The sequence below is a fragment of the Esox lucius genome, chromosome 17 (genome assembly GCF_011004845.1).
Source record: "Esox lucius isolate fEsoLuc1 chromosome 17, fEsoLuc1.pri, whole genome shotgun sequence".
NCBI lineage: Eukaryota > Metazoa > Chordata > Actinopteri > Esociformes > Esocidae > Esox > Esox lucius.
The window spans coordinates 30,062,513-30,085,757 of record NC_047585.1 but is presented as its reverse complement, the minus strand read 5'-3'; the positions used below and the strand labels follow the sequence as shown (position 1 = coordinate 30,085,757).

The window sequence follows — 23,245 nt, the reverse complement described above, 5'->3', positions numbered from 1 at the left end:
TGAAAGACACCACTGCAATCAAGGAATACTATTGCCATTAAGGGGTGTACCTGTTCTGCAGCAATGTTTATGTAGGTGGCACGTGTCAAATTGACGTCCACATGAATGCCCGGACCCAGGGTTTCCCCGCAGAACATTGCCCAGAGCATCACACTCCCTCCATAGTCATGTTTTCTTCCCACGGTGGATCCTGGTGCCATCACTTCCCCAGCTGAACAGTGCACACGTGCACAAGCCATCCACGTGCTGTTAAAGGAAACTGGACACATTGGACCAGGCGACCTTCCACTGCTTAAAGGTCCAGTTCCGACACCCTTGGGCCCATTGTATGCACTTTCTACAGTGACAGGGGTCATCATTGTGATTTACAAAGTTTGCAAATCTTTTTAACACCGACAAAACTTATGTTGCTGTTTTACTAACAGACAATTAGGGTTAACAGCCTTGCTCAGCAACACAACATATTGTTAATCTTGTCAAGTGGATTTGAACCACTGACCCTTTAGTTCCTGGCCCAACAACATTTATCTGCCACCCCCATTTAAGATATGTGTACAATCAGAATGTGGACAAGGTTAGGACAAAGGATATATTTTAGAAGTAATATTTCAGTCCAACATTTTATTTTCATGTTGGAAACACATGACATAAAGAGTGAATAGATGCACAAATGTATGCAAAACAATTGAAATGTTTTATTGAAGTAAAAATACAATAAAAATATTAGCTGCAACACAAAAATAAAACCCATCAATGCAGCAGTGTGTGTAAGTTCTCTCCAAGCACATAAAAATAACATTCATGTTCTGTATATATAACAACATGGAATGGAGCATGTTTTGAATGAATGAATCAACACTATGACAATGAATGAGGAAAATAAAAACACTTTTGAACCTTACAGTTCAGTATACATAATATGTATTATTAGAGTAACTTCATTTGGCTGCATTTTACATAATAAAGAGATGATCAGTACTATATAGTGCTTAGCAGTGGGTTCTGTATAATAACATAAAATCTGAGCTGTCTTTTAGTAAGCTTCCTGACTAAACACTGAGTTAAGGCGTTGGGGGATTAAGTTTTACTGTGTATCCGACTATGACTGAATATGCAAGGACACGGGCCATACTGTAATAATTAAAACCTTAATACGATACTTTCAATCTTACATATTCATAATATATTATGGAATTCCCTGATATATCTTCCAGATTGTTTTTTCCCCCTCTGGTATCAACCAACATATAAACATTCTGATACTGAATGCTCATTTGCTATTCACTTCCTTATTCAGACAGGAGTCTTTTACCTTAATAAACATGCCTTCTTCACCAATAAAGTACTTCAGCAAGATAAGTGCATTTGGCAATCTTTCCGTAGTACCTTGAACATGTAACATTTATAACCTTCAAATAATCTAGATTTCAAGTTTCCCTTTCATATGCAGTTCTAACTCTCATCAGTAACTTTCTTATCTATTTGACAAGTATATACACACACTAACCTTCATAACAATTAATACTAGGTAAATACTTCATATCTAATTGTACAATATTGACTTTCTCTTGATCCAGTCCAGGTTATTAGATTGTTTTTGCCCAGTTTGTTTGATGATAATAATGACATTTGGATATATAGATAGATATATGAACAGGTCAACGTCAAGACCAACGAGAGAACAAGGCAGGCTGCAGCAGTGTTTGGTGTCGTAAGTAGATGAAGGAAGGGAACAGCGTGTGGCTTTAGAGGTGAACTTTAACCCTGTGGTATGGCAGGTATGACAACTGCAGACGAGTCCACTATTCACCCTCTTCTTTCAAGTCAAACCTGTACGATTGAAAGTGGTTTAATTAACATATTGTATTGCAATTACTCAGAATGTTAGAGTTTTAATACAGTGCAAACTTTAGTGTGGGATAAGCTTTCTATCAACCCCAACTTCATTAGTGCCATCAATAATTAATAAACCAGTTTTAACATGTCAGTAGCATATTAAGATCTATAACATTTTACATTCTGAGAAATAAGATACCTTGATGATTTGGGAAATGTAAGTCAGATTTCTTTACATTTTAAGCTGAATTCAGTACATTTTGACCACAAATACGATGCTGTAAATCATCCAGATATCTTAACGATAGCAGAAGTTAACATTACAATAGAATATGTATTACATATGAACAGTGGCTGTGAACTCAATGAGTCAATATTTAATGCTTTTACTCACCATTCTGTGATCCCAGAGGCAAGGTCAATCTGAGCAAGTTCTATCAGCACCTAAATAATATGGATATGCACATTATTTAAAACAAGCTACATTTGTACAGTACTAACATGATATTGCAGCAGTTAAACATCATTTGCACCAGGTGAGAAAGGTAAGCATGTATGTACAGAACAAAAAGTGCAAGAAATAAAAGTTTTCTCCAAAGCTATACAGCCGATAAAACACTGCATGCTGAGTATAGTCCCGTGTGTTGAGTACAAGGTTACAATAGCATTCACGGTGATCCATGTCCATGCTGACCTGTCCAATGAGATCACTGCTCCTGAAGGAGGCAGAGCTGTTCTTCACTGACACACTGAGATGCCTGTGACTGGCATCCTCCAAAGACAAGTCAAAGTCAAACCTACATAGGAGGTACAGAACACGTTTGAATGGTTCCAACACATGTTTCGACGAGTCAGTTCACACACATCAGTGTTGATAACGTCTCACACCTTTCATTGTATTCTGGGTTGAGGTCTTTCTTCTTGATGCTCGTCTTCCTCTTGGCGGCCTTGCTTTTGTCTGGCAGCAGAATGAGGGAGATGTAGGTGTCGAGACCATCCTTGCTGGAAGAAGGCAGATCCCTACATACAACATGGAACATATGATCCAGGGCCTTAAAAACCAGTGGGGTCAATTGGTCAGGTAACAAAAAGGTAGGAAATTGTACAGTATGTGAAAATATATGATAGACGTATCATTACAGGAAGGAACCGCTTCTTCAGCACCAAGCGGAAACTTATGATATACATTATGTGTAGGCACCCCACAAGCCTTGCAGTTTCAGAGATGATCTGACCCAGTCGTCTGGCCATAACAATTTGGCCCTAGTCAGGGTCGCTAAGGTCTTTCCTCCTGCCCATTTCTCCTGCATCCAACACGTTGACTGTGAGAACTGATTGTTCACTTACCATCTAATTTACCCAGAGCTTGACATGTGCCCTTATTAGGAGACAATCAACGTTATTCAGGCTTCACCTGTGACTGGTCATAATGTTGTGGCTCATCAGTGTATGTACGGGCAGTTGTTTTGCTGACTGTCATGTGACCGGAACATGACAAACGCAGCGCTCTTGCTACATGACATGGTGGTGTTATGAATAATGCTAAAACTCGGATGCAGACCTGCAGGCGTGGACTGCGACGGCGAGTTTCTTCTCCTTTGATGCATAAGACACAGAGAGCTTCACCTGACCATGGTTCCCAGCAGCACAAGGTAGAGTTCCCTGACCTATCAGCTCCACCATTTTAGAGTGCAGAATCTGGTGAAAGATACATGTTGTAAGTTAGCATTTCAACACATGATAGAGGATATAGAAGTGTTTGTGTGTGTCACCTTCAGCTCTGCCCTCAGTAGAATCTGACTGTCAGGTGTAGCTCCATCCAGACTCAGCCACTTATCCAGGACCAGACCTGGTTCTGACAGCAGCTCTTTGACTGGTATCACCACAGAACCTAACGCCTGATCCCAAGCACTGGAAAGCTGCAGGTACAAAAGAAAACCCATTAACATTAGATACATAATTATTTACTTACATGAATTATAGTATTTTTGTAATGTCGTGACAACATTTTAATGTAAGTGGACTATAACGAAATTGTACTGGGTTTTAAATGAGTAATAGAAGAGGAAGCGGTCTCTCTCTCTCTCACAAACACACACACACACAAACAACATCTCACCTTAACTATGAGCATCTCTTCTTTAGGGTCATGAATGAGGAAGTGGAAAGCCTCGTCCCACTGGGGTGACTTGGTGCGATCACACACCTTCAGAATCAGAGAATAAAGGGCAAAAGTGAAGTTATCCAGTCAATCTTGGATAATATGGACCACCTAAAATGACAAAGTGAAAATATCACCTTGGTTCTGTAGGTTGTCTTCCCCAGAACCAACTCAGCTCCAGCCTTGGGCTCCTTCCCACTCTTCTTAAACTACAAAACCAGAGATCACACAATAGTACAGGGATCACACAATATTAATGCAGAACTAAGGATTGTGATAAGCTAGTGATAATGAAACATTCCAAAATCCACATCTTGGCATAAGACACAAACACAGCTCCCATCCCAAAACCAAAGTTCAACAGTGTTAGAGATGAGGGGTCAGAGGTAAAAGGTGACTCACAGGCAGTGAGTGGGCTCTGTCCATGTAGATAAAGAGCAGAGCAGCAGCAGGAACAGCCTTGTTCTGGTAGGACTGGAGAGACTGCAGCTGCAGTACCTGGAGCATGACATTTAAATCACATCAAAATAACATCAAAACGGAGAGATAGAGGAAAGTGGTATGGACATCGCATCTTATAATACTAACACTGTCCTATTTTTATGCCTAATACGTTCTAAAAATCAGTGATATGATTGTAAAAGAGAGAGTGATGGGTAAGGAGAGATGCTGTTCAACTCAAATGAAAGGTACACATGGGAGAGGTTTGGTTTTGTTCATGACTAGACTGCTTTAGAACTAGTACTTTCAAGTCAATGAAAAGTATTGCTTTTTTTTTTTTTACAAATACTAATAATATAGTTCTAAAAAGAGGTTACATTGGGTTTAAATCAGTTGAATCTAAAATGTTAAACTGCTGGCCAGTGGAAGTACAGGCGCTCAGCTCCCACAAGGTCTCCTTTTAACCATATGTGCATGAGCTCAGCTCTATCAACCTCCTACCCAATTTAATCCCTGGTTCTATGCATGCATTATAATTAGCTGGTTTAAAGAATTAACATTACATAGGTTTGGATTATGTGAGAGGCTTTTCTTCTAGCGCAAATACAGACCCTAACCGTTTGGAATGTGATTCTACTCCTCTCCAGTTCAATGGCTTTATCAATGCTGATAACACTGTGCTAGGCACAAGAATCAGAGACTAGTTTATGTCTTAATGGAAAGGTACTGGACCACATAGTGAAGGAGGGCTGAGAAGTGATACCTGTAAATATGTTGTACACCAAGTGATTTGCATAATTTGATTTGAAGAGTATTATATATTTTTTAAGGTGACTATATAAAGACATTCATTGTTTTATCAGAAACAGGATAGTCAGAAGAAACTGCAAAAAGAGTGGGACAGACCTGATTCAGATGTTCTGGTTCTGATACAGTAGGAACCCACTCTAGTACCAGGTGAACACGACCTGACTTGACATCCGTCAGTGTGAACCACTGGAAAACAATATGCAGTAGACTGTTTTGTACAAATAAAGGTGAAGATGAAACTAAGCTGGGACAATATCAGGGTTTTCCCCTGACATTAGGCCTCTAAGTGAGTGCCAAACAAGTTGAAGAAGGAAAATATCAAACTCTGCTGTATGAGACAGACCTACCTGGTCAGTATACTGGAAACTGATGACATCACTCAGCCTGACCATAAACCTGCACATACAAAAAAACAAGTTTAGCAGCTGTCAAAAAAACACTGAATTCCTGTGACCATTTCAATGATCAAGTTAGAATTCAACATGTAGAAAGTAGAGGAGTCGAGCAAGCACAGAGTAAAGCAGCCAAAGCGCATTAGACCATCAGTCTTGTGTGTATACCAAATGGTAGCACACAAGATTGACATTAAGTCATCTAAAAGTCTGGAGCCCTTTGCAGTACTTTTGACCAGCACTCATACAGTTTTCACGTGTCGTCACGGCATTTGGGAACGCCCACTTGGCGGGCAAAACAAAGTCTCCTCCCATTGCCCACCATCGACAACTTTTACTAGTTATACTTCAAAATGCCAGATAGTTGCAGTTCCATTTGATGCGCTAATATATATTGTATTTGCAATCATATCTACATGTAATCATTGTAATGAATGAAAGTCTGTTTTCGTCTTCACCGATGCAACCTACTCCAATGCCTTTGCATTGGCAATGGCCTAGCTAACGTTAGTGAGACTAGCTAAACCTCTCTTGTTAAACACAATAGCGTTAGCTAAATTAATAACAAAGTTAATACAGGAGAAAATTGCACCAATCCAACCTTCCCCATAGCAACCCAGGCTGTCAATGATGGGTCATCTAAACAGTAGGAACGATTTACCTGACATTGGGAAAACATTTATATTATTACCGGTACATTTGTCACAAGATTCTGTGTAATACTGGCTGCACTACGCTACACTGACCACCCATAGAACCAATGGTAATTTAGGTAAATGTCTTCTTCACTTCCCTAACAATTACATTATTGACCCACCCTGATCGAATATACAGGTAGCTGTCTGTACTTTTGTACGCTTTCGTTTTGGTAGCAGTGTAAGGGGTTGGATTCTCCACAAGGCATGTACACATCCACAAAGATCAGCTCCGGGAGGGATGTCACTGTTTTTAAATGCGGGTGTTGTATATGGGTCACAAGTACCTAAGACTTGCAGTGTGTTGGTATACATTTGTTTTTCATGTTTTGTAAGGTGATCTAAACACTCATGGACTGTAAAAGTAGAACATTTCACTGGCTTGTGCAGTAGCTCAATAGAATTCCCAGGGTTAGCCGCGATGTTTTAACAATGATTTTCACAGCCATCACGTGACTGAAAATTATGAATAAAAGCAGGAGTCAAACTAAAACCGGAATGTCCCGTTCATAAGGCTGTACTTTACTGAAGAGCTGTCATCACTCTGATTGTGAATTTGCTGACTGGCAATAGCTGAACTAGGTAATATCTCATTATATTTATCTGATATTTAAAGATATAAATGTTAAATATACAGCAATGATAATGTCTTCTCACATCATGTCAGTATTATGTTTAATTTCAGATCCAGGTAAAGGGAGAGCTAAAAGCTAAAACAAAGGAAAATGCATCTAGTCACTTTCATTCCAGTTGCTTGTTTGATGTGACCGAGTTATATGAAGTTGTCACTTAGCTAGCAAGTGACAAGATTGTTAGCTAGCCTGCTTGGTACAATGGACAACCAGCCCTTTTACAAAGCAACAATATAAAGACTGTGGTAAAATGTCAAAAAAACAACTAACAACCAGATTTGTATCAGGACTAAAACATACAATTCATAGCTATTTTTATATTTCGGTAACGCTTTGTAAAAGCAGTGTGATGAGACAGCTATGTAACATGAAAAGTCATAGGTAAATGGATTGGCTGGCCCTCTGCTAGAATGTTGGCCATTTAACTGTGACTGCATTCATGATACAGTGCTGTCGCCTTATCACTTAATTATACGTTACTGACTAAACCATTATAGATATACAGAGATATATCTGATCTAACCTGCCCAGGAAGTCATCAGAGTCCAAGTCTTTATCATACAGCTGTACCTGGACCTCCTGACCAGGATGGGGGCTCAGCACAGTCTGAAGAAACACACCAGGGAAGTTCAAGATCACACAACTACACATAGTAAACAACACTATTTCATGATAATAAAAATGTATCAGAAGTATCAACTGACGTATTACTAGATATCTCAGATACATGCTTATTTTTGCTGGTATATTTCATAATAATCCATGAGTAGAGACATCTAGCATCCTGCACCAAGATATCTCTCTACTCCAAACTCTAATACATACAGCTTTTACTGTTTACAGCACAGTCGGTTGCAGCGCTTTATGGCATCAGTCAGGTTGAAAATAGTAAACTACCACTGCCTCCATACCTCAAACATCTCATTCCAGGTGGGGTTGAGGTTCTCCTTGATCACAAGACTCTTAAACTTGACTCCTCCGATGTTGATCTTGACATAGGGGTCACTCTTGCCCTTCTTTAGTCCCCCCATGACCTTGTCCATGGCAACTAGATCCTTGGCCTCCAGTATGTGGATTCTGAGCACCCCCTATAGGATGAACAACATACCTCAACAACAATATCACACTTCCGATAGCAAGGTACAGCAGCTCTCTGAAAGTATATACAATATAAAGTATTGAGACATTTCACGAAGAAATCTCTAAGATGTCAGTTGAATCATCTATTCTTGGTATTATAAATCATTTGCATGTAAAGCGCCCACCTCAATGCCAAAGTTGGGATGAGGGGTAGTGTGAAGTGGTCGTTTTTCAGGAATGACATCAGGAAGGACCTCAGCTGCTTCAGGTACAGACACTGATGGAAGGCTGGACACCGTAGCTCTGGCAATGTCCTCTATACCAGACCTGGACATTTACACACACACACACAAAGGTTTATATTTGCTTCACCACAATTAATATCCTTAATGCAAAAGCGCGAGAACATGCACATCTCCGAGCTATCTGCATCCGGTTGTTGAAGGTTGCTCACTCTCCCATGGGCCCCTGCCTCGGCTGGCGCTCCTCAGCATCTGCTGTGACTGCCTGTTGGGTGATGGTGAGAGATTCTTCCACCTCAGTGTCTTCTGGCTCCACTATCTGTTGGTGGGCACACATACCCATCCTTTTAACTGCTGTTATAAAATCGTGAAAAAGGTCTTGCAATTCACATTAAAAACAAGTATAATCTATGTCTCATTAACACATAAACTGTTTGTTACAGTCCTGCATAGCTGTGCACAGCTAATGAAAAAGTAAACTTTGTTAACAGTTAACCCTGTTAACCAAAATTTTAATTTGATAACTGTTAATCAGTTAAATCGTTAAAAATGTAACGGAATTTAGCGATAAAGGTTACGTTTATTTTTTATTTTAAAATAAAAATCCCCTAAAACATCTAACAAAGTAACAAAATTTTGTATTTTTAAGGGCATGCATTTGTACTTTTTTAACTCTATGTGCTAGAAGCTTGTGTTTTTTCCCACTGGATTCCTGACTTACTGACTAAGTCAAATGACATCACCCACATCCTTTTCTGTCAAGGCAAGGTAGCGTAAAGTGATGTAGAAGTTAATCCATTTTCGGAAGGTAAAAAATGAATAACCAATCAATTTCACACAGATACTAGAGAGCCATTCTTTGTTGGCCAATCACAGATGATGTTTACAACACACAAGTAGCTGCTCACTAGTTATATGAGGATTCCCAAATGTTTTTTTCACTCTTGACCTTCATACTGAAGCTTTGAGATTAGCACACAATCTTCCTACAGAGAAATACTTTTTTGACTAGCATCTAGATATTCAGCACAGCAAGCATTGGATTTGGCCTTGTGCCTCACTCTGAACAAAAGCAAACATTTCCTTAGACTCTAGAGGGTATTCAAATTATATTTATAAAGTTTTTGGGTTAGTGGACTTGAGTTAACAGTAAAGTTAATAAGTCTGATAATGATTTTCACAGTTAACTTAAATGTTAAGTCATCAAAATATGAAGTTAATTAAGGTTTTGGTGCCCATTTCTGCAATTAAGCATGCTAACCTTTAATACAGCCACAGGCCTCATAATGACAGGCAGAGTTTCTCACCTCAGTATTCATACCGCCGTCAGGGGTTGGCTGTGTGGGGAGAGTTTCAGGAAGGCTGGGGTCTTCAGTGGAAACCTCATAGACCACTTCTACTTCCTCAGTTTCTGAGATAGAGGGTTGGCTGGAGACTTGAACAGACCTGAGAGTAGATGCACATAGACAGAAAACCATGCTGAAAAGTGTTCCCATTTGCTTAATTCAGATTTCTTTTGCAATTAACTTATAATTACATTTCAATCAAGTTAACTGAAAAAAAAAACTCACTCTTCAGAGGGCGCTTTACTGTGTTTTTCCTTCTCACTGGACGGAGAAACATGCAGTTCTTTCTTCTCACTACTAATGATTTGTGGACCGGGGACAGAGCCATATGGTACCCCACCACTCTCCGCCATCTTTGAGTTCAGGATCTATGAAGAACAACATCTAATTATTGACTAATAGGGAAAGGATTAGACTGTGTAGTCCTGAACATGCAGGTCAAGTACATCATGTATAGTGTCTACTCTACAAAGTATTTTTAAATAGCAGTATTTTGTCCGTAAGTCTAAAGCGCTGACTGAGGTACAGTATCTCACAAAAGTGAGTACACCCCTCCCATTTTTGTAAATATTTGAGTATACCTGTTCATGTGACAACACTGAAGAAATGACACTTTGCTACAATGTAAAGTAGTGAGTGTACAGCTTGTATAACAGTGTACATTTGCTGTCCAATCAAAATAACACAACACACAGCCATTAATGTCTAAACCGCTGGAAACAAAAGTAAGTACACCCCTAAGTGAAAATGTCCAAATTGGGCCCAATTAGCAAAGGTTCATTTCTTCAGTGTTGTCATATGAAAAGATATACTCAAATATTTACAAAAATGTGAGGGGTGTACTCACTTTCATGAGATACTGTATGTGTATGTGTGATTGTGTCACCTTCAGCTCTGCCCTCAGTAGAATCTCACTGTCAGGTGTAGCTCCATCCAGACTCAGCCACTTATCCAGGACCAGACCTGGTTCTGACAGCAGCTCTCTAACTGGTATCACCACAGAACCTAACGCCTGATCCCAAGCACTGGAGAGCTAGGCAATATAATACAGACAGAATTACATCAAATAAAAAAGTGTTTAATGGGAGGTGTTTAGTAAATCAATCCTGAGTCAGGCTGAACACTCACCCTCACTATGAGGATTTCCTTTCTGGGGTCATGAATGAGGAAGTAGAAAGCCTCGTCCCACTGGGGTGACTTGGTGCGATCACACACCTTCAGAATCAGAGAATAAAGGGCAAAAGTGAAGTTATCCAGTCAATCTTGGATAATATGGACCACCTAAAATGACAAAGTGAAAATATCACCTTGGTTCTGTAGGTTGTCTTCCCCAGAACCAACTCAGCTCCAGCCTTGGGCTCCTTCCCACTCTTCTTAAACTACAAAACCAGAGATCACACAATAGTACAGGGATCACACAATATTAATGCAGAACTAAGGATTGTGATAAGCTAGTGATAATGAAACATTCCAAAATCCACATCTTGGCATAAGACACAAACACAGCTCCCATCCCAAAACCAAAGTTTAACAGTGTTAGAGATGAGGGGTCAGACGTAAAAGGTGACTCACAGGCAGTGAGTGGGCTCTGTCCATGTAGACGAAGAGCAGAGCAGCAGCAGGAACAGCCTTGTTCTGGTAGGACTGGAGAGACTGCAGCTGCAGTACCTGGAGCATGACATTTAAATCACATCGAAATAACATCAAAACGGAGAAATAGAGGAAAGTGGTATGGACTTGGGAAGAGGTTATGATAAGGTTATGATGGTAATTGTAACACTGAAAAAACTATTGATGGGTGAGGAGAATAATATTGTAGAGACAGAGCGGATAAAAATGGAACCAACCTGATCCAGTTGTTCTGGTTCTGATTCAGTAGGCACCCACTCCAGTACCAGGTGAACACGACCTGACTTGACATCCTTGAGAGTGAACCACTGGAAGAGACACAAACTTCACATCAGCTAGTGTTCTGAAAATTAAACTAATGCTCACAGAGTGCTAGTAGAAGATGGTACCGACATTACTTAGTTCAAAAGTAGATGGAGAAATGCACACCTGTTCTGTATACTGGGACTGGATGATGTCTTTCATACTGATGTGACACCTTGAAAAAAGAAAGAATACTTAAAGTTCAACACTTTGACAGAGAACTACAAAGTATGCTTTAAACCAAGATGTCTTTAACATTACAGGACCAAGTCTAACTCTCATTGGCTCCTGGTCAAATGCAGTGCACTACATTGGGAATAGGTAAAGTTCCTTTCACCTGCCCAGGAAGTCATCAGAGTCCATGTCTTTATCATACAGCTCCACCTGGACCTCCTGACTTGGCTGTGGGGTCATCACCGTCTGGTGACAATAATCACAGGAACATTAAAGTTGATGTTCCAAGTTAGGACGTTAGCTCAATTACAGCAACAGCACAACTGCATACACATTTAATATTTAAAAGGCAATTTAGATGTCAGTTATTCACCACACTATTCAGCGCTTGTTTTCTCACTCAAATGGAAAATGAGTGAACTGTGTAGAATTTTAGGAACCAGGAAATGATAGAGGGATTTCACATTTGTTGTCTGCAATTGTTTGTTAGACGAGAGATGATTGCGTGTCTCGGTGATGCTGATGGATGAGAGAAAGGGTGAAAATTCAGCATTTTACAATGTTGTGAAACTAGTATTCCACCATTACTTCAGAGATATTATGGACAATATCTTACATATTGATGTTAAATATTGTACCAAATTATCTTTCACCACTGAAGGTACAAGTGTTTCCATCTCCACAATCTGGCTACAGTGACTCTGTGAGCCAAGGCCTTGGTGGACCTGCTCTGACTATGGATGCTGGGACCTTTTAAGATTCATTTTACCAAGAAATGGCTGGGGTCTTCAATGTCAGCCCTAGCTATGGAAACATTAACCAAGAAGGTATATAGGGTACGTTTGGTGAAGTACCTATACAAGTTACTTGAGTTACTTGTAATACCATTTTAGAGTACATAATGAAAACTGCTGTCAATATGTCCCAGAGCAAGACAGTTAAGCATAATTACTACCAGGTCGTTGTGAATAAGAATGTTTTCTTAGAATACTTAGAATGTAAAAAAGGGAAATAATTTAAATATATATACACAGTACCAGTCAAACCTTTGGACACAGCCATTCACTTTACTGTAGTCAGAGTGATGCTTGACATCATAAAAGGTAGAACCTATAGAATTAGAATGTGGGAACTTTGGCAGACACACAAGGTACAGCTAGAGATAGAGAAAAAGTTTGAGTTAGAGAAAGACAAAGAGGCAGAAGAAAGATATTTGGCAAAACTTTGCAAGACCGCAATAATGACTGAGGATGCTTTAAGAGATAAGATTGAGGTAGAGAGTGAGGAGGGGAGAGGCCCTGCTTGACATGGAGAACAAGAATCCATCCAGGGATGAGGTCAAACTAAGGGACTATGGGAGACCACTGAGGACTAGCGGAATGAAGAAAGCCTGTTGGGAAGATGAGCGGTTCGAGAAAATGAGAGAGCAGGTAAAATATTTTAATCCTGTATTGAATAATAGGAAAAATGTATGCATGGGTTGTTTGTATCGGTTTTGTATCATGCATTTCTAAGTGAAGGGTGGGTATATTTTAAGGAGGAGGACAATGACAGAGAGATATTAAGAAAGAGAGAAAGAGAAAAAAACCTAAGAGGCAGGAGATTGATAGATATACTCAGGCAGAGAAAAGCAGAGCAGCAGAGAGAGTTTACAAAGACACAGATACTGAAGAATGAAAGACTGAAAGACACTTGCACAGAAGAAACGGTCCGGCCGGGAGAGGAGAACCTGGGAGAACTTGAGAAAGTAAGGAAAAGAAACAGACCAAAATGATCAAGAAGAAAAGGTTGAAGGAGAAAGGTACGGAGGAGCTAAGACAAAGACTTAGAGGGAGCAAGTCAGGAAGAGATTAGAGTCTTAAAAAAGTGGGAGCCGGCTGAGGCTGTGCCTGTGTAACCGGATGATCATTTGCAAGCCAAGGCGCACGCCAGACCTACAACCAAACTCCTGGCTTCATGACGAGTGCCCTGTCCCTGACCCCATCATAGAACAAGCTCAGGAGCCTGAGATCATTGCTGAGTGTGAGATCCTAGACATTGAAATGGATGAGAACGAGTATATGGATGTGGATGACCTTTAAAGGTACAGTATGTGGGTATGTTCACCGTGTATATAGTCTATACACATCACACAGTCTCCCTCAAATCTACCAACCCCTCCATACCTCAAACATCTCATTCCAGGTGGGGTTGAGGTTCTCCTTGACCACATGACTCTTAAATGTGACTCCTCCGATGTTGATTTTCACATATGGGTCACTCTTGCCTTTCTTCAAGCCCCCCATCAGATTGTCTTTGGCAATTAGATTCTGGGCCTCCAGTAGGTGGATTCTCAGCACCCCCTAAAAACAAACACTGCTAACCAGACAGCACGAATGCAGCAGTAAAACATGATAAACCCCATTCCCACGGCTGTATATTGTAGTACATCTCTCATTCACACAAAAATGGCCTATTGGCTCACTGTCTCACCTCAGAGGCAAAGCCAGGTCCAGGGTTGGTGTGTGTGGGGAGTGTTTCAGCAGGACTGGGTTCCACAGAGACTTCCTCAGGTACCTTCTGAGGGACCTCCTCCGTAGCCGTTACCTTCTTAGTCTCCTCTGGCTTTGGTAATGGGATGGCGGGAAGGCTGGGGGCTGGAGAGCTGGGAGTGTCCACAGAACTAGACCTGAATGGACATGGTGGAGCAACAAAAACACAAAATTTGTGTATGTAAATATGATAAACTTTATTGGGAAACCTTGTTTGTTGTATATTGTCTCACCTCTGCAACACAGTGTCTTTCTCCCGTTTCTGTTCAGGTGTTGAGCTGGCTCCACCTCTGGGTGGATCTGCCTTATCCACATCAATTTTACACTTCTTAGGACACAGCACCTGTTGTGGAACAACAAGGTACACAAGCATATAATCCCACTATCCAACATTATAGCAGAAATCCATACAAATCCTAGGTGCCTTCTAAACACTAAAATCGTGCTTGTGTTGATTTCTGAGTGTTTCTCACTTTGAGTTCAGCCTTAAGAAGAATCTGACTGTCAGGTGAAGCTCCATCCAGACTCAGCCACTGATCCAGTACCAGATCTGGTTCTGACAGCAGTTCTCTGAGCGGGACCACCAGAGAACCAATGGGCAAGGTCCAACAGTGTGACAACTAGAAGGGGAAAAAGGTTATGAATGGATGAGCTGTTAGGATGGGTGAAAATCACAACTATTTTATATATTATTATGAACAACATGGTAATATAATAAGTTGTAAATCAGGTAGTTCAAATCCTGAATGCTGATTGGCCAATAGCCATGGTATAAGAGACGGTATACCACAAGTATGAAATCACGTCACTTTTTACGGCATTAATTGTGTTGGCAATTAGGCGTCTCGGGGTGTGTTGTATATTGCCAACGTACCACGGCAAAGCGCTGTGTACAGGCACTCCACAATGTGTCAGGCCTAAGAACAGCTCTTTCTTTCTATTGATCATACACCATGTACCCTTGTGCCTTATTGTTTGAATATACACACTACCTTCACTATAAGGAGCTCCTCTCTGGGGTCACGAACCAGGAAATAGAAAGCCTCGTCCCACTGGGGGGATGTGGTGCGATCACACACCTTTACAGCGACAGAAATGACAGGTTGAAACAACTGAAAATACCATATCACAGTCTGAACAAAGCCCATCTTTTTATAGACACAATGAATGGGTTGCCTCACCGTCGTTTTATGGGAGGTCCCCCCTACAACAAGTTCAGCTCCTACTTTTGGCTCCTTCCCACTCTTCTTCAGCTAGAATAAAAACATTCAAGACATAACATCGAAGTTATTAGTCCTTTAAATATAAATCACACACTGAAACCCCTTTCAAACACAGGAGGTGGATAATGTCAGACTCACTGGTAGGCCATCTGACCTCTCCACAAACACAAACAGTAAGGCCATGGAGGGGACAGCCTTGTTGTTGAACGACTGTCTCGTCTGGAACTGGAACAGCTGAGGGGCATTTAAAGGTCACAGATGGAGGTATTACTCTCATTTCTGCTTCATTGGGATTATGTGCTTTCAAAATACAGACAATATTTTATATTTCAATATAACCCATAGCATAATGGGACCGACCTGATCTAGTATGTCGGGCTCTGACACAGTAGGAACCCACTCCAGAACCAGGTGAACACGACCTGACTTGACATCATTCAGAGTGTACCACTGGAACAGAGAGACAACAACAACAAAGTGTACTGTAGCACTGAAAAAGGGGAACTAATGAGCTTTCACATGGGATGGGAACAGAGAATAGTATTTCCATTTGGCAGTTCATGTCAACTACCTTGCAGGTAGACCTCACCTGATCAGTGTACTGAGAAGTAATGATATCCTTCAGATTGATCTTCAACCTGGAAAAGCATGTTATGAAGTTAGACTTCTAACAACAACAACAACAACAAACACATGGAATATCCCTCAACAAAGGACTACTCAGAGTCATACTGTACTGCATATAGAGTTTGGCTAATGACTCAGAGTCACATTATACTGTATATTGAGTTTGCCCAATGAATCAGGGTTATTTTACACTTTAAATAGTTTGACCAATGACTCAGTCATATTATACTGTATATTGAGTTTGGCCACATAGACACATAGTCAGTGTAATATTATAAAGGACATAGAGAGTTTGGCAAATTGATAAGTGATAATTTACAGGGACTGGTTTTGCTGCTTATTCCTGATACATTTGCAATTTGTAGACACCACAACACATATAATGGCTCATAAGGGCTTGGATATATATTACTTACAATGCTAATCAATAAAAACTTCTGTTAATTCAGTAATTAGCATAGGTGGTCTTGTATTTTTGTGTAAAGATTAAAGATCCAAACATGACAGCATTCTAAAAGCTGGCCCGACTTTCTTAATACTACATGGCTCTGCCAAGTGTAAAAAACATAGGTCCTAGCTCCCAGAGACTCATACCTGCCCATGAAGTCATCCTTCATGTCCATGTCTTTATCAAACACCTCTAAATGCAGCTCCTGTCCAGGCAGTGTGGTCAGAACCACCTAGTAGACAAGCAACAGGCTTCATGAGGGCAGTGTTAAACATAATATAAATAAAAACACTGTAACTGGAAACACACAGGTCTTCCCCAAAATGATTACATTTATTCATATTGGATTCATTTGCTTAGAAGTGTTTCACTTGTCACAACACCAATACAACCATGGTCTTCAGCTAACATAAGTTACCTCATACATCTCATTCCAGGTAGGGTTTAGGTTCCTGTTGATGACCCGACTTTCAAAGGTCTCCCCACCAATGTTGATTTTTACGTAGGGGTCACTTTTGCCCTTCACCATACCCCCTATCATGTTGTCCTTGGGAACCAGATTCTGGCCCTCTAGAAGGTGGATTCTCAGCACCCCCTAAACAAAATATAAATACAAGAAAAACACTGCAATTACACACTTTCACTTTCTTTAATTGTCTTAACAAAAAAATGTATGTCTATCCATGTGTTCACGTCAACAGCCCTGCTTTACCTCTGTGGCAAAGCTGGGGTCAGGTGAAGTCTGCTGGGGGCGTATCTTTGAGAGGTCAGCTGCTAGGTTGGCTGCTTCGGTCGAGGTAGCAGAAATGTTCTCTTCATCCAACCACAACACCTATGAGTGAATGAAAGAGACAGACAAAGACAGAGACAGAAAAATTTGAGACAAACAGGGAGTCAGAGACAGAGAATGTGATCCAGAAAGAAAGACAGAGAGAAACAGAGAAATAAAAAAGACAAAAGATGAGACAAGTATGCCTTACAAACATGCAAAACTGAGCAATTGTTTTGTGCATCAATCTTAGTTTTGTTTCTGAGAGGAGGTACCAGTCTTTACCCTGAGAACAGTGTTGATATAGATTCGGCTGGCGGAACCAGAGTTGTCCAGCTGGAACCACTGGTCCAGAGACAGGTTGGGGCTGGACAGCAGGCGTGACAGAGGGATGGACAGGCTCCCTAGACTCTGTGTCCTGTCATTGTCCTTCACCTAAATCACATACACAAGGACAGAGTGAGGTCATTCAACAGACTGTTAAGAGGAAAAGACATTAAACCATTCATCAAAACTCAAGAACATGTTATCAAATAAAATATATCAATGTACCTGAATGTCAATTGACTGCTTGCGAGGATCTGGGATGAAGAAGGTAAAGGCGTCTTCCCACACTGGGTTGATGGTTGTCCAAGATGTCTGAAAGTTACATGTCAGAAGAGAATATGTCTGACTATTAGCAAAAGGGTAAAGTCATGTGAAAAAGTAGGTATACTTCCTGGAAAGTCAATTTTTTTACTCATTGGTAATTTAGCTAAATTCCAACCACATTCATGTTTTACTTTGAAAACTGTACAATTAAAATAGACAGAAATCAAATTTCTTCATGCAGCGGAATTAATGCAGCAAATTAAAATCAACTGCACCAAAACAGGTGCAAAAGACTAGAAATACCATTAGAGAGTAACTTGGGAAGGTAACTCGTTAGGTCTTAACATGCCAAGATGAGGCCCTCAGAAAAAATACTATTAATGTCCATGAGTCTGGGAGGGGTTACAAAGCCACTTCACTCTCATATTGTTGACGTGACGATCACATATACATATGTCCAAATATGTAAATGTGCGTGAGAACATGTTGTGTAATCTACAGCCCTGTAATAGTCTTACCCGGCTCTCTCTGGTTACGTCCTGCACAGACATCTGCACCATGGGGCTGGGTTCTTTATTGCCCTTCTTCATCTGAAAAGCACACACATATAAACCCATATATCAAACTCAATTTACCATGTATCCATCATTAAACTGCATTATAAATCCTTAACCCAGCAGCTTCAGCTAATCATGTTCTTCACTGACACGCTGGGGAAAGAAATTGGACATTTTTTCAAAAAAGGTGGGTAAAGTGTCAAACAAAATAAAAAGGTGTTTCCGGACATTTACATCACTGATGTTCCTGACAGAGATGGGGACTCGAGTTTGAGACTTGGACTCGAGTGCGACTTAAGTCGCACACACAGTGACTTCAGACTCGACTTGAGACTCGTCCTCAAAAGACTTCAGACTCGACTCGGACTCGAGCTGCGGGACTCGTGAACAATGTTCATTTTTGGGAAACGTCTGATGAGCTCGCTATACCCCTCCCTCTGTTACCTATAACCTGCCTATGTAACACGTACTACGTATTGCTGGCTGCGAATGCCCGGCCACACATGAGAGGACAACCAACAAACATGTCGAATGCACTGGCCGCTGCTGTGCCATTCATTGTAAGCTTTGGATTCAAAACCTTCAAACAAGACGGCCCAAACAATAGAAGCGCTCAATGCAAAATATGCGGTATTACGATAAAACCACATCTAATTTTATCAGGCATCTGAAAACGCACCCTGATAGGTGTTTAGCTCAGCATTGACCAGCACAATAGGAGCCAAGGCCTTTCATTATAATTCATCGATAGACAAGGGACTCCTTTTTCTTCAGAACCTCAATTTTTGGTCTGTACTGTACTGTATGTTCAAGCTACAAGGCAAAATACAGATATTTACTTAAAAGTAAAACATTCTTGGTGTTTTTGTCATGTTGCAATAGTCTGTTTACACTGATTATATATCAAAATCAAAGCTGATACTGTGTGCTAATAGATAAAGGAGTCATAATAACATATTACATGCTTTGAATTCCTTATATATAGCAATGCAGTGTTCTAAGCAGCCTGGATGGGTCGCTGTACGTGATGCAACACTTATTATAACCACAAGAGACTTGTGACTTGACTTGGACTCTAGCTCAGAGACTTGAGACTTGACTTGGACTCTAGCTCAGAGACTTGAGACTTGACTTGGACTCTAGCTCAGAGACTTGAGACTTGACTTGGACTCTAGCTCAGAGACTTGACTTGGACTCTAGCTCAGAGACTTGAGACTTGACTTGGACTCTAGCTCAGAGACTTGAGACTTGACTTGGACTCTAGCTCAGAGACTTGAGACTTGACTTGGACTCTAGCTCAGAGACTTGAGACTTGACTTGGACTCTAGCTCAGAGACTTGAGACTTGACTTGGACTCTAGCTCAGAGACTTGTGAGCATCTCTGGTTCCTGATGACGAGAGTAGTTGAGTTGTTGGATTGGATGTGTTCTAGCATGGAGATCGCCATTAATAGTATCAAGCATTTTAATGCAGTCAACCGGGCATTATAAAATAATTCCTCTTGATGACCCATTTAGTCATGTGATCTAAGCTTATAGCAGGTCACCAGGGGTGATGCAGTAATGGAATAAATACACAGATGAGACTCATTTCTATTTCTACGGTTTTTAACCACTGGCATAGATGTTGCTTAGCAACAGCTGAAGACAGTTGAGAAATCAAAGGTGTCCTGCCACACAAAGGAAACAGCGGAGATGAGTAGCAACAGTTTCAGGAAGTGCAAACCAAAATGAAGCACCAATAAGCCTGTTTCATTCCAGAAAGTTCTTCATCTCCCATTCTCTCCCTTTTGCAGATTGGGCAGAGCTGGGTCGGTGAAAGCAAAACTGAGGAAGCGTACTTGAAAATGTTTCCTTACACTTATCCAACTATCTCATTATAGCTAAGTGATATAAACAAGGGCAGAGGCTGTGTAAGACAACCCTAATGAGAGTACCAGCTCTACCCCATCAGCCACTGACAGGAAGCAGCTTTGAGGGCTGATGTAGGTGGTTAATGACATGGGGTGACTCACAGGAAGGGCTTCAGCCTTATCCAGATAAACTGCCAAGATGGCTGCCGAGGGAGGATCAGAACTCTTACTGGACACTGTCATGCTCTCGTTCCTATGAAGAACCTGGGAGATGGGGAGAGAGAAGTGGAGACGGTAATGACTGAGCTTTTCATTATGTATATCATTCCTTCACACCGGCTCTCTGTAAGTGTAGACAGTCACCACAATATTTAACCACCGTAGACACACTAAGTATCACACTACGGATGCAGACCTCTTCCAGACGCTCGGTACTGGGCTGCAGGACCAACCACTCCAGTCTGAAATGGACCCGTCCTGACTTGGTTTCTTTCAAAGTGAACCACTGGAAAAAGCATAAACACATAGGTTGTGATGATGACAACACATACATTACTTACGGTGTTGATGACAACATATTAAGAACCACACTTGATCAGACCTTCATCAGAACAGAAAACTCACTTCATCGACAACTTTGGACTTCTTCACTAAAGCCAAATCCACCTTGGTTCTAAAGGGAGGAGGCAAAGAGACAGAGATGAAGACATTCCACAAAGAAACAAAGAAATCAAGACCATGGAGAAAGAGAAGGGAAAGAGATCCAGTTAATATGAACGGGGGAAGAACACTAAATGGAAGGTTAGCGGAACACAGAAACATGTGGAACATAGAAACCAGGACAGGCAGACAGATGCAGCTACCTGCCCAGAAAGTCATCCTTGTCTGGGTCTTTGTCATAGACCTCCACCTCCAGCTCCTGACCTGGTACTTCATGGACTATGACCTGACACACGCACAAACACACACAAAACAAACAAACAAACAAACAGACACATACACACACACACACAAACAGACACACATGACCATAAGAACCAACAACACAAAGACACAAATGAATAGATAATGTGGCATTGTCTTTTATACCTCTTTTGATTATGTGCCATTTGAGGTATAATTAAAAAACCACACTGATCTTGAAACAGACAAACATATGGGGAATCCCCACTCACCTACTTCCAAAACCAACGTTAATACAGTACGTGGCAACACCCTTGAAAGATGAATTTGACCCAGGTGGTGCAGCACCTGATTCGCTCACCTCGTACATCTCTCCCCATTTGGGACAGACAGTGTTGTCCACAACTTGTGAGGTGAAGGTCTGAGGCCCCACCCTACAAACAGCATACGGATCAGACATCCCTGATATCACCCCCTTCATGTAGTTGTCTTTAGCTGGCAGATCATCAGCCTCCAGGAGGTGGATACGCACCACACCCTGAGAGGGAAGGAGAGATAGTTAGGGAATGGCTACTGGTAGAAACTCTAATGTGTATCTATTGTGTGAAATATGTAACTCTGAGTCAGTGTTAACTTATCAAGTAGTTTGGTAAGGTCCTACTAATCACAACAAACCACTTAACCCAAACCACCCCAAACAGATCCCCAAACTACCCTGACCCAAAAGACAAATATACCCCAAACTAACCCAAACCACCCAAAACACATCCCAAACTACCCTAACCCGAAACACAAATATACCCCCAACTAACCCAAACCACCCAAAACACATCCCAAAATACCCAAACTCGAAACACAAATATACCCCAAATAAACCCAAACCACCCCAAACAGATCCTACCCTAACCCGAAATGCAAATATAAACTAACCCAAACCCCCCCAAACACATCCCAAAGTACTCTAAACAAACTCATATTGATCTCCAAAGAACCCCAAACGATACAGTACATAAGCGGTGGTCTGAGTAAATGTATGTGTTTGAAGAGTATGTTGGTCCAGGTTATGAACTCACCCTGGGTAGAGGAGAGCGTAGCTGGGCAACATGCAGATCTGCTACCAGAGGAACAGTCAGACGGTTGGGCAGAACCAGGAAGGAGGCAATGGCGTCCATTATCATAGTGTCAGACATGATGCTGAGTAACAGAGGATAACAAAGGACACACAGGACTTTAGATTCTGTAGATATACATGTACACAGACATAGAGGGGTCAGGTGGTATTGATAGTTTTCACATGATGTCACAACATATGGGAACGCCCACCTGGCGAGCAAAACAAACTCTCCTTCCAGTGCCCTCCATCGACAACTCCACAACTTTTACTAGTTATACTTAAACATTCCAGATAGTTGCAGTTCCGTTGGATGTGCTAACCGCATATATATATTATTGTATTTTCAATCATATCTACATATAATCATTATAATGAATGACATGGTCTGTTTTCATCTGCACCGATGCAACCAACTCCAATAGCCTGGTTAACGTTAGTGACCCTAAAACCTCTCTTGTTAAACATATACTGTAGCGTTAGCCAAGTTAATAACAAATTTAATTCAGGAGAAAATTGCACCAATCCCATCTTCTCCACAGAAACCCAGACTGTCAATGGTGGTTCATTTAATGGTGGGTACATTTGTAACAAGATTCTGTGTTATACTGGCTGCACTATGCTACACTGACCACCCATAGAACCAACGGTAATTTAGCAGTATACTTCACTTTGACAATGAAGAATTTCTTCTCCTTCACCTCCCAAACAATTGCATTATTGACCTACCCTGATCGAATATACAGGTAGCTGTCTGTAGTTCTGTAAGGTTTCATTTTGGTAGGAGTGCAAGGGGATGGATTCTCCAAAAGGTATACATTCCCAAAGTCCAGCAGGAATGTTTTTTTTTTAACGAAGTAAATTACACAGCGGGTGTTGTATAAGGGTTTCA

General features: G+C 41.0%; 1 protein-coding gene across 2 annotated transcripts in view; it reads right to left on the bottom strand.

Moving 5' to 3' along the window:
• Positions 1-606: 606 nt before the first annotated feature.
• esyt1b (extended synaptotagmin-like protein 1b) overlaps positions 607-23,245 on the bottom strand; it is a 34,710-nt gene continuing 12,071 nt past the window's right edge. For both annotated transcript variants that reach the window (XM_010881268.5, XM_029113983.2), the window contains 45 exons: positions 22,316-22,436; positions 21,604-21,780; positions 21,203-21,285; positions 20,964-21,012; positions 20,755-20,844; positions 20,502-20,603; positions 18,449-18,520; positions 17,892-17,978; positions 17,625-17,774; positions 17,283-17,402; positions 16,989-17,165; positions 16,717-16,802; positions 16,085-16,133; positions 15,856-15,945; positions 15,634-15,729; positions 15,454-15,525; positions 15,265-15,351; positions 14,746-14,892; positions 14,506-14,615; positions 14,214-14,409; positions 13,907-14,083; positions 11,905-11,987; positions 11,694-11,742; positions 11,483-11,572; positions 11,208-11,303; positions 10,943-11,014; positions 10,764-10,850; positions 10,522-10,668; positions 9,861-10,003; positions 9,597-9,735; positions 8,502-8,608; positions 8,233-8,374; positions 7,879-8,055; positions 7,491-7,573; positions 5,596-5,644; positions 5,345-5,434; positions 4,400-4,495; positions 4,135-4,206; positions 3,956-4,042; positions 3,609-3,755; positions 3,398-3,534; positions 2,725-2,856; positions 2,531-2,633; positions 2,231-2,280; positions 607-1,830 (listed from right to left, as the gene is read on the bottom strand). In XM_010881268.5, coding sequence (XP_010879570.5) covers positions 1,803-1,830; positions 2,231-2,280; positions 2,531-2,633; positions 2,725-2,856; positions 3,398-3,534; positions 3,609-3,755; positions 3,956-4,042; positions 4,135-4,206; positions 4,400-4,495; positions 5,345-5,434; positions 5,596-5,644; positions 7,491-7,573; positions 7,879-8,055; positions 8,233-8,374; positions 8,502-8,608; positions 9,597-9,735; positions 9,861-10,003; positions 10,522-10,668; positions 10,764-10,850; positions 10,943-11,014; positions 11,208-11,303; positions 11,483-11,572; positions 11,694-11,742; positions 11,905-11,987; positions 13,907-14,083; positions 14,214-14,409; positions 14,506-14,615; positions 14,746-14,892; positions 15,265-15,351; positions 15,454-15,525; positions 15,634-15,729; positions 15,856-15,945; positions 16,085-16,133; positions 16,717-16,802; positions 16,989-17,165; positions 17,283-17,402; positions 17,625-17,774; positions 17,892-17,978; positions 18,449-18,520; positions 20,502-20,603; positions 20,755-20,844; positions 20,964-21,012; positions 21,203-21,285; positions 21,604-21,780; positions 22,316-22,436 — 4,744 coding nt within the window. In that variant the 3' untranslated portion in view covers positions 607-1,802. The remainder of the gene's footprint in view (positions 1,831-2,230; positions 2,281-2,530; positions 2,634-2,724; positions 2,857-3,397; positions 3,535-3,608; positions 3,756-3,955; positions 4,043-4,134; positions 4,207-4,399; positions 4,496-5,344; positions 5,435-5,595; positions 5,645-7,490; positions 7,574-7,878; positions 8,056-8,232; positions 8,375-8,501; positions 8,609-9,596; positions 9,736-9,860; positions 10,004-10,521; positions 10,669-10,763; positions 10,851-10,942; positions 11,015-11,207; positions 11,304-11,482; positions 11,573-11,693; positions 11,743-11,904; positions 11,988-13,906; positions 14,084-14,213; positions 14,410-14,505; positions 14,616-14,745; positions 14,893-15,264; positions 15,352-15,453; positions 15,526-15,633; positions 15,730-15,855; positions 15,946-16,084; positions 16,134-16,716; positions 16,803-16,988; positions 17,166-17,282; positions 17,403-17,624; positions 17,775-17,891; positions 17,979-18,448; positions 18,521-20,501; positions 20,604-20,754; positions 20,845-20,963; positions 21,013-21,202; positions 21,286-21,603; positions 21,781-22,315; positions 22,437-23,245) is intronic.